General features: G+C 37.4%; 4 protein-coding genes across 5 annotated transcripts; all 4 read left to right on the top strand.

Moving 5' to 3' along the window:
• The first annotated feature begins 214 nt into the window (after positions 1–214).
• LOC114362002 (zinc finger CCCH domain-containing protein 14-like) lies at positions 215–1,531 on the top strand. The gene is made up of 3 exons (XM_028317235.1): positions 215–251; positions 789–1,043; positions 1,266–1,531. Exons 1-3 carry the CDS (start codon positions 215–217, stop codon positions 1,445–1,447), a joined length of 474 nt encoding a protein of 157 aa, XP_028173036.1. The 3' UTR covers positions 1,448–1,531.
• A 274-nt stretch (positions 1,532–1,805) lies between these two features.
• On the top strand, positions 1,806–3,702 carry LOC114362004 (zinc finger CCCH domain-containing protein 14-like). Its single transcript, XM_028317239.1, has 4 exons — positions 1,806–2,234; positions 2,736–2,807; positions 2,960–3,214; positions 3,437–3,702. The coding sequence occupies exons 1-4, from the start codon at positions 2,213–2,215 to the stop codon at positions 3,616–3,618; spliced, it is 531 nt and encodes a 176-aa protein (XP_028173040.1). The 5' UTR covers positions 1,806–2,212; the 3' UTR covers positions 3,619–3,702.
• A 2,947-nt stretch (positions 3,703–6,649) lies between these two features.
• LOC114362006 (uncharacterized) lies at positions 6,650–7,797 on the top strand. Its single transcript, XM_028317244.1, has 3 exons — positions 6,650–7,026; positions 7,111–7,405; positions 7,668–7,797. Exons 1-3 carry the CDS (start codon positions 6,849–6,851, stop codon positions 7,690–7,692), a joined length of 498 nt encoding a protein of 165 aa, XP_028173045.1. The 5' UTR covers positions 6,650–6,848; the 3' UTR covers positions 7,693–7,797.
• A 1,440-nt stretch (positions 7,798–9,237) lies between these two features.
• On the top strand, positions 9,238–10,057 carry LOC114362007 (uncharacterized). 2 transcript variants are annotated; one of them, XM_028317246.1, is made up of 3 exons: positions 9,238–9,673; positions 9,757–9,845; positions 9,891–10,057. In XM_028317246.1, exons 1-3 carry the CDS (start codon positions 9,496–9,498, stop codon positions 10,053–10,055), a joined length of 432 nt encoding a protein of 143 aa, XP_028173047.1. In that variant the 5' UTR covers positions 9,238–9,495; the 3' UTR covers positions 10,056–10,057. The 2 variants fall into 2 exon arrangements, with proteins under 2 accessions (XP_028173047.1, XP_028173046.1); XM_028317245.1 differs by having other exon boundaries at positions 9,248–9,673; positions 9,757–10,057.
• Positions 10,058–19,629: the final 9,572 nt, after the last annotated feature.

Raw genomic sequence — 19,629 nt, 5'->3', positions numbered from 1 at the left:
CTATAGGTACTTACTGCATTGTCGTAACATCCCAAAACGTGACTTTTTCCTTTGATTGAAACTGTCCGATGTATCTAAATATTTAAAATAAAATGTTAATGTAACGTATACGTTACATAGTAATGTGAAACCAAATGGGTTATAATTTTTAGTAAGTTACTAGGTACTCAAAATACTTTATTAATCATATATTCAAATTATAAAGGAAATCGTTATGATTGAAAATGGTCATGACGATTATGAAGAAAAGCGTTGACATTTCTTACTGATCTGAATCTAATACAAACACGCATCAATATTCATCCCAAAGAAAGAATACTTGCTCAGTTTTCACATTTGCACTTTTTCAACCGACTTCAAAAAAAGGAGGAGGTTCTCAATTCGACCCGTATGTTTTTTTTTTTTTTTTTTTTTCTTTGTTTGTTACGCGATAACTGCGCCAATTATGAACCGATTTTCAAAATTCTTTTTTTGTTCGATAGGGTACACTTCTGAGGTGGTCCCATTGTCACCAAGTCAGGATCTGATGATGGGATCCTAGGGAAATCGAGAGCAACCCTCAAATTTTATAGGCACGTATATCGTTTTTCAAACTTTTTCTTAAGTCATTCATATATTTGCTCCTGGAAATCATCATCTCATATTGATGAGCTGATGATAGAAGGTAAAACTCCTTAATGCTTAGGAGTTGGAGGATAATTCTTTAAATATTATAAGTACAAATAGACCAACAGTTGTATTCTTTCATGTTTTTAAGGTGGGCTGACGGTTTAAGGTCTTGTCTACAGTATACACAGCGGCCGGCAAGCCGGTGTATTGCAGTACGTTCCCACGGTGTCGCTTCCGCGCCGTGTGTGCGTACCAGCACCCACGGTGCAAATACGGGGCCGCGTGCATACGACCCCGTTGTATGTACGAACACGGGACCCCGGCGGCACAATCGGCCCCGCCGGCTCAAGCGCCTTCGTCCATGGACATGGACGAGGCCTCGCCGCAACCGTCCCCGCCGTTATCCCCACCGGCGACACCTAAGCCCACCCTATGTAAGTAATGCCGTAACATTTGACATCGTCCATTTTATTCTATTAACTCTAGTATGTTTCCTTTATGGTCGCCTCTTTTTTAACAAAATAGTAATTTGTTCCTAATAGAAATTTTCATCCCCGTAATGTCTTATTTTTAAATAACATTTTTCTTTCTAAATTCTTCCTAGTGATCTCTATTTATGTTTACAAAATAAACTAACGTATCGTTGTTTTCCGCAGCGTACAAGGCGATCGCCGCGCCCACTCCTGGCATGTGCAAGTATTACCCCTCGTGCAGAAATCCCACGTGTGGGTTCTTCCATCCCAAGGCCTGCCGCTACGGCGCAGCGTGCCTCAATAAGCTGGAATGCAACTTCTACCATGCCGACTTGCCGCCTTCTCACTGGCGGCACCCGGCGTAGATTATATAATATGTATTTAGATTAGATTTTAGCATATTATATTACTTAATGTAAGGATTTTTTAGAATATAAAAATGAATTTTATTCACTTGTTTTATTTTAAGGGCTGACTTATCAAATACATTTCCTACAAGATTCTAACACATACAAGATTCTTAGCACATGATGTGATTTTAATGTTTAATGTGAGTTTAGTTCTAGGAAAGGCATGTTACATTTGATTATCAGCTGACAATAAGTACTATAGGTACTTACTGCATTGTTGTAACATCTTAAAACTACTTATTAATCATATATTCAAATTATAAAGGAAATCGTTATGATTGAAAATGGTCATGACGATTATGAAGAAAAGCGTTGACATTTCTTACTGATCTGAATCTAATACAAACACGCATCAATATTCATCCCAAAGAAAGAATACTTGTTCAGTTTTCACATTTGCACTTTTTCTTTAACTATCTCTATCTCTCAACTCTATAGTTATCTCTTTCGTAGCGTTCACTACTCTAACAATTATCCCTGTCTCTGTTCCACTCTCTTTGTCATTAACTATCTCTTAGCTCTATCTTTCTCTTTCTTAGCGTTTCCTACTCTAAGCACTCTTTCGGTCTCTGTCGCACTTACATTAACGCACTCGTCACTAATCCAGGTACCCCTATTAGCGCATAAATACACGGGATGGGGTTAAATTTATTCAGTTCATATTGTTTCGTGAGACTCAGTAGTGATATTTAATAAGCGCAAACGAAGAAGACAGCTGCGATGCATAAATCCGTATACAAATGTAAGTTTATATTGCAATATTTTTATTTTGTTTTATTTATAGAATTCATTTGCTAGAAAAAATATTAACTTGAGAAGTGAATAGTTTATTTGCTAGTCTTATAATATTTTGGTCGGCCGTTTGGTGTAGTGGTTCGAAACGGACTACTATTCCGGAGGTAGCGGGTTCGATTCCCGCACAGTACAAACATTTGTGTGCATCAACATATTTGTTTGTATCGGACTGGGTGTTTTCTATGTATAATAAGTATGTATTTACAAAAAAAAAAGTATTTAAGTATGTTTATATCCGTTGTCTAGTACCCATAGTACAAGCTTTGCTTAGTTTGGGACTAGAAGCCCAGTGTAAAGTGTCCAAGGATATTTTATTTTATATTTTTAAGTGATTTACATTCGTGGTTCGACTCCCGGATTAACTTTTTGTTCTTAAATAAAGGTATTTCTATTTTTCTCATAAATATCGTACTTTCTATTATTAATTCTGTAAAATTATTGTTTTCAGATAGTTTCCAGTTACGCCACGGTGTGGCAAAGGCGAAACATTCTGGGAAAAAACCGAGTGTATTCCCGAAGGGTAAGCAAATTTTTTAATGCTATTTCCGTTCCTTCTTTACATTATATACCAACAATTTTTATAGCATTATTTTTAATATTTATTTAGTTTTTCCTTTGTTTTTTTCTTTAATACTTTTAGAACAGAAGTGTAAAATGTTTTCTTGTCTACAGTATACACAGCGGCCGGCAAGCCGGTGTATTGCAGTATGTTCCCACGGTGTCGCTTCCGCGCCGTGTGTGCGTACCAGCACCCACGGTGCAAATACGGGGCCGCGTGCATACGACCCCGTTGTATGTACGAACACGGGACCCCGGCGGCACAATCGGCCCCGCCGGCTCAAGCGCCTTCGTCCATGGACATGGACGAGGCCTCGCCGCAACCGTCCCCGCCGTTATCCCCACCGGCGACACCTAAGCCCACCCTATGTAAGTAATGCCGTAACATTTGACATCGTCCATTTTATTCTATTAACTCTAGTATGTTTCCTTTATGGTCGCCTCTTTTTTAACAAAATAGTAATTTGTTCCTAATAGAAATTTTCATCCCCGTAATGTCTTATTTTTAAATAACATTTTTCTTTCTAAATTCTTCCTAGTGATCTCTATTTATGTTTACAAAATAAACTAACGTATCGTTTTTTTCCGCAGCGTACAAGGCGATCGCCGCGCCCACTCCTGGCATGTGCAAGTATTACCCCTCGTGCAGCAATCCCACGTGTGGGTTCTTCCATCCCAAGGCCTGCCGCTACGGCGCAGCGTGCCTCAATAAGCTGGAATGCAACTTCTACCATGCCGACTTGCCGCCTTCTCACTGGCGGCACCCGGCGTAGATTATATAATATGTATTTAGATTAGATTTTAGCATATTATATTACTTAATGTAAGGATTTTTTAGAATATAAAAATGAATTTTATTCACTTGTTTTATTTTAAGGGCTGACTTATCAAATACATTTCCAACAAGATTCTTAGCACATGATGTGATTTTAATGTTTAATGTGAGTTTAGTGCTAGGAAAGGCATATTTTATTTGATTATCAGCTGACAATAAGTATTATAGGTACTTACTGCATTGTCGTAACATCCCAATACGTAACTTTTTCCCTTTAAAATTTAATTTGTCACATATCGTGATAATTTATTGTTAAATGTTATTGCGGGTTATAAACAATAATACTGTAAAGTTTCATCAAAATCCGTTCAGTAGCTTTTACGTGAAAGAGTAACAAACATCCAGACATCCACACAAACTCGCATGTATAATATTAGTAGGATTAAACAGCTGAAAAGTGTTTTTACTTGATCGCGATAATCTCGAGTCCGATTTGAAAAATCTCAGTCATAAAAATATAGAATTAATATTCGATCAAAAGCCTCAATATTTCAACTTTTATATTGTCTGAATTTAGTTTTTAGCTTCGTTCTGTGGAAAATGACCTTAGTCTTGACTTACTTGACTTATGGTCCTATGTCCCCTAGATGGGGCAGAGGGCGTCCACAACAGACCTCCATCGCGTTCAGGCTATCTCATTCTAAATTGAGTATCGATAATTTGTGTACCCATCATCTTATTTATATTTATGTAGTGTGAAATAGATATTTGTTCTTCTCCTTCTGTCTCGCTCTGACCGTTTATTATAATGTTTGTAGGTCGTCGTCGCCATCAGTCCCCTGCCCAGTGTGTTCAGGCTCGACTTACATAAGTAGCGAATGTTTATTTATTGCACATAGCTAGTTGGTTAGTAAGGACAGTACCTACATTTTAAACCAATATTTTTTGCAGAGTTTTTACATTATTAACAGTTTGTCTTTCATTATCTCTTAGCTCTATAGCTAGCATCTTTCTATCAGCTATCTCTTTCCCAGCATTCACTACCCCCAGCTCTATCGCGCTCTCTGTCGCACGCGCTGCGCGTGCCAAGATTGGCTCGTGCGCTTCGGTGAATTCGTCACTCGTTCAGGTTCCTAATGAGCTGATAAAGACGGGTTCGGGTAAAGCTTATTCATTTCACGTTGATTTATCAGAGTGAAGCTCCTAAACAAAACCTTAGAAACGCCATCATGTCAGCATCCCAGGATAATTCTATAGAATTATCGAAGGAACGTATTTGTGGCGATGGGGAGAAAGCCGATGGTGCTGCCCGTGTTGTGCCGTACCGTCCGTGCCTGTTCGGCGCTGAATGCCCGCGTCACGGCTTCCCCTACGCACAGGCGGCCCCCAACGCGATGCCTCAGCCTCTGAGACTGACGCGAGACCCGCGGCTTCTCCGCAGATTCAACGCCTGAGCTCCATCCATACGTAAGTGTACACATTTTTGTCTTCGTTTAATCCTTCGTTAAGATCTAGTATCAAAGCTTTCGCTGCAATTATTAGTTTTGTTGTTCATCTGCATTTCTATTTTCAGTAACTAAATGCCTTTTCTTTTCTTCTACAGATTTTCGGATTATACCAGCGCCAACTGCGAGTGCGACAGCCGCCAGTCCCCTGCCGTGTGATACGACTTAAGTAGCGTTTATTTATACATAAATAATGTACATAGCTTAGTTAGTTAGTAAGAAATTCATAAGAATATAAAATTTAATTGTAACCTTTAATTGTTTTATTCTTAAATTAATTATCGTCTCAAAATTCTGATCCACATAAATTAATCAATGACAATACTTACCTTACTCCCTGAATATGTGTTCAATTATTTGCTCAGAGTTTTTCACCACAATAACACTTTCACTATCTCAATCTTTTAGCTCTCTCTCTCTAATCTCTTTCCAAGCATTAGAGATCAAAATCTCTGACCCGCAGCGCATGTATTCTCTTCTGCCATACTCTCCGTTCATCTGCAGAAGCAGATGACATTTCTGGTGTGTCAAGGTACCTATGATACAAATTGTCACTGTCTAGGTGTGTTTCTGGATCTCGCCAAGGCCTTCGACACCGTATCAATTCCTATACTTCTATCCAGGCAAATTGGAAAATCACGGAATCAAGGGAGAGACCTATAAGGTGGTACAGGAGCTACCTTAGTGACCGTAAGCAAATTGTCTGGATAGATGGGATCACCAGCGACATGCATCCGGTTCCCATCGGGGTACCGCAGGGAAGCATATTGGGACCACAGCTGCTTAGTAGCACTACCTAATGCTTCTCGTGGTTGAAATGATATTTTTTTTTACATTTTTTAAACGCGCAAACTCACACTCAGCCCACTGATGGTGCAACTCAAGTTGCTACCGGCATCGCGTGTGTTCTGTTCTGCCATACTTTCCGTTCGGCATGGACTTTATTAACCATTTGTCAAGCTACCTTGACTTTATAGTTATAGAACCTATTGAGGAACTGGCACTGTCACTGTCAGGTAGGGCCTATACACGGAGGATGCTGTTCATCTGCAGAAGCAGATGACATTTCTGGTGTGTCAAGGTACCTATGATACAAATTGACACTGTCTAGGTGTGTTTCTGGACCTCGCCAAGGCCTTCGACAAAGTATCAATTCAATACCTATACCTACTTCTAGGCTAACTTGAAAATTACGGGATCAAGGGAGAGACCTATAAGGTGGTTCAGGAGCTACCTCATTGACCGTAAGCAAATTTTCCGGATAGATAGCGACATGCATCCGGTTCCCATTGGGGTACCGCAGGGAAGAATATTGGGACCACAGCTTTTAGTAGCAGTAATGCTTCCCGTGGTTGAAATGATGATGTGTTGTGTTTATTAAAATTAATAGGTACCTACTATTAACTCAAACACTATTATTTTCATACATGTATAAGATACAAATCCTAATCTTCCTACTCGTTTCTAGTGTCACGCAATCTTAGGCACGTGCACTTTAGCCATTGTCTTAAACTATATCTATCTCTTAGCTCTATTGCTATTTCATCCCGCGCATTCATTACCCTCCGCACTATCGCGCTCTCTGTCGCACGCGCTGCGCGTGTCCTGATTGGCTCGTGCGCTTTGTTACGTTCATCGCTAATCCAAATACCATAATGAGCCCTTAACGACGGGTTCGGGTAAAATTATTCAGTTCAAGTTCACGTTGAATTTCATTGCCAACATGTCAGCCACCCAAGTTTATTCCGAGGAGATTAGTGGCGATGGAGACATTACTCAAGCTACCGCCGTAGCTTCAGTAGCAGCTGTTCCGGCTCGTCCAGATGAAGGAAAGCTAATTGGCTTCAGCCAAAGATTGACGGAGGCGTTATTGCACCTGCGGTTGGACGAATTCCAAAAAGGTACTTATTTTACTCTATCCACTTTAATTTATTTTTTTCTATTACCTTAACCGACATTTTTTACTATTGTCTTTTTGCCCACAGAAAATGTGCCCCTACCGGGAAAGAAGGGGAATTGCAAAGAATTCCCTGAGTACCGCTTCGGCGACGTGTGCAATCTGGAGCATCGTCAGTGCAAGTACGGAGTGGAATGCCCGCTCCGTGGTTGCACTGAATCACACGTGGCTCCAGACGAGGCGACGCCCAACCGTACACCTCAGATGCGACGTCCGAGGCTCCTCCGCCGACACATTGATCGAGCCGCCGTCGCTGACGCGACTTCCGAGTTGACACGTCACCCACGCCATCTCCGACGACGCATAGCCCGTTCAATTTACGTGTAAGCATTACACTACTTCTCTCTTCTTATTTTGTTTGATTTAATCTAATTATTATTGAAATCCTATGGGCTCTGGCCTGAAATATTTTTTTTTACACACACTTAAGTGATTTTTACCAATAGGATGAGGATTTAGTTTTAACGTTCAAGCTCTCTCTGAAATAATACTTCTTCCTCTCATCTGTTTTGTTTAATTTAAGTAATATACTGTTTACTTAAACGTACGTTACGTATACTAAAACTGTTTTCTTCTCTTCCACAGAATCCCTCATCGCGCCAGGTGCTGATTTATGAAGCAATTAATTTATACTATGTACTATTACTAGTTTTTCTACTATTATTATTACTACTATGTAACTAGTTATCCTTAAGAATATAAAATTGAATCTGAAGCAATTCTTTTATTTATTAACTATAATGAACCACACACACATGTAGGTACATCGTACACCACACAGCTCAACATTTTTCTACTCAGATTAACCCAACTTCATCAATAACATAAATTCTAGTCACAAAGTTGAGAAGTGACTAAATTAATTTTACTAAAAATAGGATTGAAACTGCACATAATTATAATGTTTTATTTAAAACATAGTAACAGAAAGTAGATAGGTAGGTACTCCTCCTGACTCCACACGTATGTAAGTGTACAGACTTGCATACAGACACTATTAGTGTAGTTTGTCGGACTGACTGTACCACTAACGAAAAAAATGTGCAAATGCGGGTGGGTGAAGAAAATTAATCGCGCCGGAGCTGACGACGCCGCATCTCTTCAGTCTGCCCGCGACCATGACTCTTGCTACCGAGTTGAAACGTCGGGAAATATCTTATTTACCGTTATAAAAGTTTTGTTGTAAAATCCCGTGGAGTGATAATTTTAAAGTGTACACACACTTGTATTCGTGAGACTGACGCGAAACCCGCGTCTCCTCTGCAGATGCACGGCGTGAGCTTCATACATGAAGTATGTATTCATTTAATCCATCGTTAAGATCTAGTACCAAAGCCGAAGCTCTCACTGCAATTATTTAGTTTTGCCGTTCATCTGCATCATTATTTTCAGTAACGAACGCCCTTTTCTTTTCTTTCACAGATTTTCGCATCATACCGGCGCCAACTGCAGGCGCGACAGCCGTCAGTCCCCTGCCCAGTGGATTAAGTCACGACTTCATGTAGCTATTNCTCTGTCGCACGTGCTGCGCGTGCCCTGATTGGCTCGTGCGCTTCGGTGAATTCGTCATTTTCAGGTTCCTAATGAGCTGTTAAAGACGGGTTAATCTCTGACCCGCAGCGCATGTGTTCTCTTCTGCCATACTCTCCGTTCGGTATGGACTTTATAACCATTTGTCAAGCTACCTTGACTTTATAGTTATACAACCTGTTGAGGAACCGTCAATATAGTTTCAGGAAGGGCCGATACACGGAGGATGCTGTTCACCTGCAGAAGCAGATGACATTTCTTGTGTGTCAAGGTATGATACAAATTGTCATTGTCTGGCCGTGTTTCTGGACCTCGCCAAGGCCTTCGACACCGTATCAATTCCTATACTTCTATGATTTAGGAGGTTATATTATTATAGTGGTTCAGGAGCTACCTCATTGACCGTAAGCAAATTGTCCGGATAGATAGCGACATGCATCCGGTTCCCATTGGGGTACCGCAGGGAAGAATATTGGGACCACAGCTTTTAGTAGCAGTAATGCTTCCCGTGGTTGAAATAATGATGTGTTGTGTTTATTCAAATTAATAGGTACTTACTATTAACTCAAACACTATTATTTTCATACATGTATAGGATACAAATCCTAATCTTCCTACTCGTTTCTAGTGTCACGCAATCTTAGGCACGTGCACTTTAGCCATTGTCTTAAACTATATCTATCTCTTAGCTCTATTGCTATTTCATCCCCCGCATTCATTACCCTCCGCACTATCGCGCTCTCTGTCGGACGCGCTGCGCGTGTCCTGATTGGCTCGTGCGCTTTGTTACGTTCATCGCTAATCCAAATACCGTAATGAGCCCTTAACGACGGGTTCGGGTAAAATTATTCAGTTCAAGTTCACGTTGAATTTTATTGCCAACATGTCAGCCACCCAAATTTATTCCGAGGAGATTAGTGGCGATAGAGACATTACTCAAGCTACCGCCGTAGCTTCAGTAGCAGCTGTTCCGGCTCGGCCAGATGAAGGAAAGTTAATTGGCTTCAGCCAAAGATTGACGGAGGCGTTATTGCACCTGCGGTTGGACGAATTCCAAAAAGGTACTTATTTTACTCTATCCACTTTCATTTTTTTTTTCTATTACCTTAACCGAAATTTTTTACTATTGTCTTTTTGCCCACAGAAAATGTGCCCCTACCGGGAAAGAAGGGGAATTGCAAAGAATTCCCTGAGTACCGCTTCGGCGACGTGTGCAATCTGGAGCACCGTCAGTGCAAGTACGGAGCGGAATGCCCGCTCCGTGGTTGCACTGAATCACACGTGGCTCCAGATGAGGCGACGCCCAACCGTACACCTCAGATGCGACGTCCGAGGCTCCTCCGCCGACACATTGATCGAGCCGCCGTCGCTGACGCGACTTCCGAGTTGACACGTCACCCACGCCATCTCCGACGACGCATAGCCCGATCAATTTACGTGTAAGCAAGCTACTTAATTTTTTTCTGTTTGATTTATTAATTTCATGGGCTCTGACATGAAATAAATATATCTTTTTTTACACATACATAAGTTATTTGTACCAATAGGATGAAGATTTAGTTTTTTTCTCTCTCTCTGAAATAATACTTCTGCTTCTCATCTGTTTTGTTATTTTAAGTAATATACTAAAACTGATCTCTTTTCTTCCACAGAATCCCTCATCGCGCCAGGTGCTGATTTATGAAGCAATTAATTTATAATAAGTATAATTACTACTATGTAACTAGCTTTTTTTAATAATATAAAATTAAATCTGAAGCAACTCTTTTATTTATTAACTATAATAAACCACACACACACACACATGTAGGTACACTGTACACCACACAGCTCAAGATTTTTCTACTCAGATTAACCCAACTTCTAGTCACTTCTCAACTTTGACAAAGTTTAATTACTTAGTAAAATAGGATTCAAACTGCACATAATTAAAATGATTTATTTAAAACATAGTAACAGAAAGTTGATACTTGTACTCCTCCGCAGACGCAACTCCTGGGCTCCACACATGCATGTAAGTGTGCACACTTGCATACGACACTGTTAGTGTAGTTTGTCGGATTTGTGATAATTTTAAAGTGTGCTCTTGTATTCGTGAGACTGACGCAAGATCCGCGTCTTCTCCGCAGACTATTCAAATAAATAAAAATCATTTATTGTTTCCCACAACCAAAATTTAAAAGTTACAATTAAAATTAAAACTAGAGTAAATTAAATACAGGAAACAAAAGGCCATAAGGTTCAGCTCAAGTTGCCTCGAGAGCAAGTCCCGGGCTGCGCTGTTTTTCAACCTTGCCCAGCTCTCTGAAGGTGACAGTTGGAGCAATTCGAAATGGTGCCGCTTTAATAATGCTGTCTTATATTTCATCTTGAATGCTTGGTCAGACATTTTAATCCTAAGAGGTGGAGGTAAATCATTCCATATTTTGGCTGCATTGAACTTGAAATTCATTCATTAATTTAATCCTTCGTTAAGATCTAGTATCAAAGCCGAAGCTCTCATTGCAATTATTTAGTTTTGCCGTTCATCTGCATTATTATTTTCAGTAAGGAACGCCCTTTTCTTTTTTTCCACAGATTTTCGCATCATACCGGCGGCGCCAACTGCAAGCGCGACAGCCGTCAGTCCCCTGCCCAGTGGATTAAGTCACGACTTCATGTAGTTATTATTTATTTATTGTACATAGCTTAGTTAGTAAGGATAGTAATCAATTTATTGTTTCATTCATAAATAAATAAATTATTTCATCTAAAACTCTGATCTACATAAATAAATATAAATATAAATANAAACGCTCTTAAAAGAAAAATAATGGGTGTATTAATGTAGACTAGACACTTAGATACTCATGAGTAAGTACCTATTTACTTTATAAAAATCGACGTTTTGCATTTTGAAAGGAGAAATAAACCAAATGTCGAGGCCAAATTCTAGATTACATACATTTTAGTTGACTCGGATAAATGCATTTACATAGCATTGTCACATAGCTTTTATTTATTTTATTTTAGACTTTTAATGACAAAGATCGATAATTAGAAATCTTTGAATTTTTGCTAACCTTTACATTACAACATCCTGTACAAAATTGTTAGGATAAGAAGCATTTGGCCAGCAGAACAAAACTACTCAATGTAGATACCTACCATAAAGTAGTTTTAATTTTATTAATAACAACTATATCTGGACTAAATAAGGTAAACGGCTANGTTGATACTTGTACTCCTCCGCAGACGCAACTCCTGGGCTCCACACATGCATGTAAGTGTGCACACTTGCATACGACACTGTTAGTGTAGTTTGTCGGATTTGTGATAATTTTAAAGTGTGCTCTTGTATTCGTGAGACTGACGCAAGATCCGCGTCTTCTCCGCAGACTATTCAAATAAATAAAAATCATTTATTGTTTCCCACAACCAAAATTTAAAAGTTACAATTAAAATTAAAACTAGAGTAAATTAAATACAGGAAACAAAAGGCCATAAGGTTCAGCTCAAGTTGCCTCGAGAGCAAGTCCCGGGCTGCGCTGTTTTTCAACCTTGCCCAGCTCTCTGAAGGTGACAGTTGGAGCAATTCGAAATGGTGCCGCTTTAATAATGCTGTCTTATATTTCATCTTGAATGCTTGGTCAGACATTTTAATCCTAAGAGGTGGAGGTAAATCATTCCATATTTTGGCTGCATTGAACTTGAAATTCATTCATTAATTTAATCCTTCGTTAAGATCTAGTATCAAAGCCGAAGCTCTCATTGCAATTATTTAGTTTTGCCGTTCATCTGCATTATTATTTTCAGTAAGGAACGCCCTTTTCTTTTTTTCCACAGATTTTCGCATCATACCGGCGGCGCCAACTGCAAGCGCGACAGCCGTCAGTCCCCTGCCCAGTGGATTAAGTCACGACTTCATGTAGTTATTATTTATTTATTGTACATAGCTTAGTTAGTAAGGATAGTAATCAATTTATTGTTTCATTCATAAATAAATAAATTATTTCATCTAAAACTCTGATCTACATAAATAAATATAAATATAAATATACTTGGATTTATTTTGCGTCAAAGTACTGATTTTAAAAATGCTAACACGTTAATTTTACTTTATAACTCTTACGTTCGCTCTCAGTTAGAGTATGCATCGCCTGTTTGGAACCCGATGTATTCCAAGTATATTAACATGTTGGAGGGAATTCAGAATAAGTTTGTAAAACGTTTAAAATACAGGTTTAGGAACTTTGATTCCAATAAAATTGAATCCTTACTGGTTCGCCGAGAGCACAAAGATCAAATATTTTTATTTAAAATACTCAACGGATTAGTCGACTCTCCTTTCTTGTTAAGCAGTCTGGCTCTGAAATGTTCTAGACCTGGCGCGAGGCGTAAGTTCACGTTTTCAACCCCTGTTTGCAAGACTAATTACAGATGTAACAGTTTTCTTATAAGAGCTAGTAATAAGTATAAATGATGCTTACAGTGATATCGACATACTTCATTTGAAGTTGGCGCAGTTTCGTCGCCTATTGAAGGGTTTATAGATTTCAAACTTCATTATTATAAAGATTTTTTTTTAATCCACTATTAAGAATGTAAGGTTTTGTTGTGCATTTTTTATATTTTGTGATTTTAAATTGCTCGCGCTCTGCATAACTTTCGATTAACTTGTAAAGTTTATCTGTGGAAACTGATTAGGCTACTGTACTGTTTTTATTTTTTAAGTTCACATGTATAAACTCATGCTGTTTGTTTCCTTAATAAAGAAAAATAAAAAATAAAATAAAATAAAAATTCATCACTGACAATACCTCACTCCCTGAGTACCTACATTTTAATCCAATTGTTCGCTCAGAGTTTTCACATCTACACTTTGTCTTTCCTTTCATTATCTCTTAGCTCTATAGCCATCTCATCACAGTTTTCACTACCATAATCTATATATATAAAAATGAAACCCGTTTCGCGTTGTCACGGCATCACGTGTGAACGGCTGAACCGATTTCGATAATTCTTTTTTTTAAATGTTTGTGGAAGTCCAAGGATGGTTCTTACGGAAAAAAATATTAAGAAAATCTCTACGCTAAGGCGGTACGAAGTTCGCCGGGTCAGCTAGTAATATATAATAATGGTATATTATACTCGTAGTCGTAGCAGAGAGCGAATAAAATCCAAGAAGGTAATAGGTACTTCTTACAAAATTTTATAACAAGGAAATCAGTGTCCAAATCAGCGCCTACTCGATCAATTGGGACAAATTGTCCCGGCCTTGCGACTTATTTGATCTCCATTGGAATTTGCGCCCATTGCGTAGTGACCTTCAAATATTGTGACCTACGCTTGGAAATGGGTTCCCGTTGGCTTCTTTCATTTGAGACCGTAGTAGTCTAATGCCCGTTATCACCATCAATCCTTAATTTTAAGTGATTGATGGTAAACACATAATAGGAATTTTGTTATCTTAGGGGTCACTTAAAAATTAGGGATTGATGGTGAAAACGGGCATCAGTTTCTAGTCCAATTCAACATTATTGGTTGGATTGGAGCACCCAGCAACGTTTCTCAGATATGGGCGATGGTATAAAATATAGATATAGGCGTTTATGGGATATCTACTGACAACATGATCACATGGTGTAAAAATAATAAAAATAGCAGTCAAAATTAAACAATTAAGTAGGTAATTGATAAAAATATATATTATATAACTATTTACCTAGGTTTCACAGAAAGACTGTCAGGCGATCGTCTCGCGGCCAATAATATTTTCAGCAAATATAAATGGTTAACTGATTCACAAGTTATAAGTAAACAATAATCTGCAATTTCTTTTATTTATCAGTAACCCAAGTCTACCCTGTAACCTACATATTATATGGTACAAAGTTAATAAAGTTAGACTTTCATTTCACTAAATAACATAATCGTTAGCGACAAATCAATTAGGTAGCTAACTTGTGTCAGTAAGCGGTATCATTTAATTCAGTAATTACTAAATTGAGTGCATTGAATATTCATTTCCTCATCCTGCATTCATAATTTACTATCTTACCATAATAATATCTTTAGAATCCAGATTAAAACTGGACAATGCAATGACGATAAAATTTTATTTATTTGATACAGCTCTTAAAATTTAAAATGGCTCAGGAAAGGTTTTGTTCTAAATTCTAAAGTAGGACCCAAACGTACTCCAATTATCTACAGGATTTATCCTAATTATTATATCGTATATTTAGTTTACTTTTATTACAAAAAAGTATTTTGTTGTAAATTTTCTTTACCACTACTATGTTTGCTTAGTTACTCCTGTTGAATTCAAATGCTCATAACTTAATTCTCCAAATCTTTTCAGCTACGTATATTAAACAGTTGTTCCAGTTCGTCATTAGGTACCTAAGTAAATATATCTGCAACATTAACCCTACGGAAGCGACACTACTTTGGCTAATAAACAATTCAACTATTCGATCCCAGCGATCCACTCCACACATCCTGCTCTCCTGAACAACCGCGAGTGACACCCCGACACCTATCCTATTACCATTTAGTGTCACACACTCTGGCCGATCGCATCTTGATTCCTACAGGACTGCTCCCAGTGACACTTTATAATCTTGAGTGCTACAGAACTGCTCCCAGTGACACGTTAGAATCTTGATTGCTACAGGATTCTGTTCCCAGTGAAAAGTTATAATTTACCGAAAACGTATTATTTTGATTCCTACAGGACTTTGTAATACGTTAGAATCTTAACCGCTACAGAACTCTGCTCTCAATAAAACCTTATAATTTTCCGATAGTTTCGAAAAGTTTTCAAGCCAAAGTAAAAAGTTTTGTAAGCTTAAAAGCTTCCAATGTACGCAAAAGGACTGTGCTCCCAGTGACACGTTATTAGTTTTAAAGCCAAATTAAAACAGTTTCCTAAGCTTAAAAGCTTCCGTTGTGACGTGGTAACTGTTGATAAAGTTGGTGGAAATTGTTTGTTCCGGAGTGTTCCAGGAAATATCTGCATCGGGATTCGAAGGTGGAATAGTGTGGTGAATCAATCACGTGGTTTCAGGTAGGACTTTTTCCGTAATTTTTTTTTTGCAATGCCCTGAACTAAAATTATTACTATTGACAGTTTTTCCTACAATGGAGTTGTAAATTATCTAAGTTATTATAAAAAATACCTGTAAAAAGTAAGTAAATAATGAATTCGTTCGTAAGGAACCATTTAAATATTTTTAGTCATTTTTTTCTTTCATAGAGATGATTTTAAAGTCAAAAGAACCTCCTCCTTTTTTGAAGTGGGATAATTATTCGTGCAGTTATTAATTTTTACTCATTTGATTAAAAGCAATCTTGTAACCAACCATTAAATTGTCTTACTACTTATTTGGACATGTGTCTTGAGTCTATCAGCCACCATTTCAATTAGTCTCGCTGTTTATTGATCAGATAACCCAATCAATTCCTAATTGTTAACTCAATTCCTAGTACGACCATCGCTGGCTTGTAAAGATAGTCGTCAACAGCAGTTCTTATTGCCACAGCAATGGATTTAAAGTCTTTGTCAAACTGAAAGAAACTGCAGTAGGTACACGCTGAATGTAAATTCGGAAATTAAGAATCAGCGCATCAACAAGTTGACGAGAAACGTCTAAAGTCGAGTCATAGATTTTAAGTACTTTAAGATAATTAATACTATTACCAGAAAAAAAATAGAAAATTAAATAGTACCTATTGCTTATCTGTAATTTTTTGGCTTAACTGTTAGCTTCAATCAAACGCAAAACTATTACACGTACTTAGGTAGATAGATATGTATACCAACACGTTTGTGTTCGAGTATTTTTTAATATCTTAAGAGCGTTTACGTCTAGCGTGGCATGTGAAGTTTNTGTTATGTAAAGTTAGCCTATTCATATAACACAGTTACGACTGTACTCAGTGTTGCACTATCAAATGCAATTGACGCGCCTCTATGCCAGGGTTTTTATGTTCCTGGTCAGGTTATACATTATAATCTGTAGGTTAATGGACTCTAGACACTAAGCACTATAGCGGTTTCATTTCAAAAGGATCATGTCGACGACTTGTATCTATGACTTTTGACAACATGGTCAAAAGTCAACGACTTATGTCGGCGAGTTTGATGTGTAGACTACCTTTAAGGTACATTATTACAGTAAAGTTTAAAAAATCGTGTTTGAATTCAAAAACCTCATTTTTTTTCTATACTTCTGTACAGAAAAAATTAAGATTAAGGCAATAAAATTAAGTAAACATCAATTTTCTTTGTGTCTGTGTAATGTGGGGGGGTTACCCCCCCCCCCATTTATATACATATTTACATTACATATACATACATTAATGGTTATATAAATATTTTCACATATCGCTAGAAATAACAAATCTAAATTTTATGGGTACGAGGGGGGGGGAAACTTACCCCCCCCCCTAAATTTCTGATGGTTATAGAAATATTTTCACATATTGTTAGAATTAACAAATCAAAATATTTTACTAGACTCACATTATTTCTTATGAATATTTCAGGTAAGTAATATCGTCAATTTCACATAATTATTTTATTCTAAATTTTTATTATCGTTTTTAAATTTATTAAACCCTTAATCATTATTAAAATATCCTAACTGTATGCATAAAACCTTATCCCGAAATAGGGGACATGAGTTCACGAACTTAGAAACAGAGCAAAATTTTGTCACGAAACAGGATCCAAACAAGAGGTCCGCAGAACAATTAATAAAAAAAAAAGTTCAAACTATATAACTATAAATTATGTATTAACTTAGGTACTGTCAAAAGACCAAAGTTTAGCATACAAAAGCTTTCATACTGATATCATGCTTGGTTATTTTTAAATAAAATGTTAAAGTCGTAAGAGCCTTAATATACCGAAGTAGGGGGCACTTACCTTAGTATTTGAATTTGTATCTAGTAGCTTTTCCGACATTATTGTATACCTAGTACCTACTTGTAAGGATACTTAGTAATTACGATATCCTACCATTTATGTGATGCATGCGGAGTCAGGAAATCCTTCATAGAACTATCGATTCCATAATATAAATCAATAGCTTTGTTCCGCATAAATCCCGAGTATGTACAGTCAGTATAGATAGGTGGTAGGTATATAGATAATAGACAACTAGGATATTAAACCATTCCTTAGGTAACACAACACATAACGTACCTACATACAGGTACCTACATTCGAGCTTAATGTCCTTCACGTACATATTTTCGGGTAGATATATCAGCTGCATTCACTTCTATATCTTCTCATTATAAGAAAAATATAGTAAATTATTATGCTTTTTTGTAGTGACAAGTGATAGACAAATCGAAAATATGGACATCAATGTAGAGATCAATATTTTTGGCCTCGAAAGCAGCGCTTTCGCATGCTAATGTAGTCAGTATCATAAATCAATCATGGTTTACGGGCTTCGGCCTAGGTCAATAAATACTTATGTATTCCGTGGGCAGGGCTCACTATAGCTACATAATAATTACCTAACATGTTCAAAATTGTTTACTTATAAGTGGCATAGAAGTGTCATTGACTCTATGTCTAATTACCTACTTATATCGTAGCGTAGATAATTCGATTAAGATTTTGATTGAATGTTTCTCAAAGTTTAACTTTGCGTAAATTTTTTAAAGAACTTACTCTCTTTCTTGATAGAGCAATATAGAATTCTAGTACTAGGCTTAATTTTCATCAAAACTTTACCTGGAGGATGAAGAATGTCTCTAATCTAAGATGAAGCAACTACATCAATCTAGAAGATGTAGGTAAGTATATTCGTTCGTGTCTTGAGACTTAAATAGATGTTATTCGAAAGATTCGAAAGCACAGTTTATGTGTGTGGAAAATTGCACATCTTTTCCATATTGTGTGATCTCTTTACTATTTATGTAAGCTGTAATATTTTTGACATCAGAATCTCTAAGGTTTTGACATAGTTCTGACATAGGTCGAGTGACCGATACACAAAAGGTTGGGCATCTCTGCGTTTAGCAGTCGTGCCCATGGCGGCATTGGCCTGTCAGGCTTTCTTAGGAAGTTGTCTATTGTCATCAGACGGAAACTAACTTACTATCAGCATAGGAAGCCGAGACCACCTAGACTTTATAGTCTTAGTTATCTGATGGTAAAGTACATTCCCATTTCTGATTGATATATTGATTTAATCGCTGGCAACTGCATTAAAAAGAGCCTTTTACTTCGTAAATCTATCTACCACATAACTACACACATAACTACTTAGGTATATAATATTTATAGTTCTTGCAACTCACGAAGGCGAGTATGAGCTTTAGTTGTGTGTGTATGTGTAAATGCAAATAATGATTTTGTAACGTCTATCAAAACTTTTGAAAAACGAACAGTAGCGAGCCACCACACATGTAGGTAAAGCTCACTCAGCAACAACTAGGTAGGGTAACATTTGTGCAGTCAGTAAGTATACAGGTATAAAAGCAATTTAATATTCGGAAAACAGAGACTGATCCTGAAAACAGTTTACCAAGATTTAGCCTCAAACTGATGTACCTACCCTAAAATTAAAAATAAACAATGTTGTAACTGTGCGTGTGCTAATGAATCGATGTTAATTAATTAAGCGGTAATTAGCACCTTCATATCTGATCGATTAAGCATGTGAGGACTTGATAAATCGATCGTTATGTCGGTCAAGAACACTGAAGACACAAAGAAAATTGATGTTTACTTAATTTTATTGCCTTAATCTTAATTTTTTCTGTACAGAAGTATAGAAAAAAAATGAGGTTTTTGAATTCAAACACGATTTTTTAAACTTTACTGTAATAATGTACCTTAAAGGTAGTCTACACATCAAACTCGCCGACATAAGTCGTTGACTTTTGACCATGTTGTCAAAAGTCATAGATACAAGTCGTCGACATGATCCTTTTGAAATGAAACCGCTATAGTGCTTAGTGTCTAGAGTCCATTAACCTACAGATTATAATGTATAACCTGACCAGGAAC

Source organism: Ostrinia furnacalis, unplaced genomic scaffold (assembly GCF_004193835.3).
Source record: "Ostrinia furnacalis isolate ACB-3 unplaced genomic scaffold, ASM419383v2 OfSCF6103, whole genome shotgun sequence".
Classification (NCBI taxonomy): Eukaryota; Metazoa; Arthropoda; class Insecta; order Lepidoptera; family Crambidae; genus Ostrinia; species Ostrinia furnacalis.
This window is presented reverse-complemented; position numbering and strand designations above follow the sequence as displayed.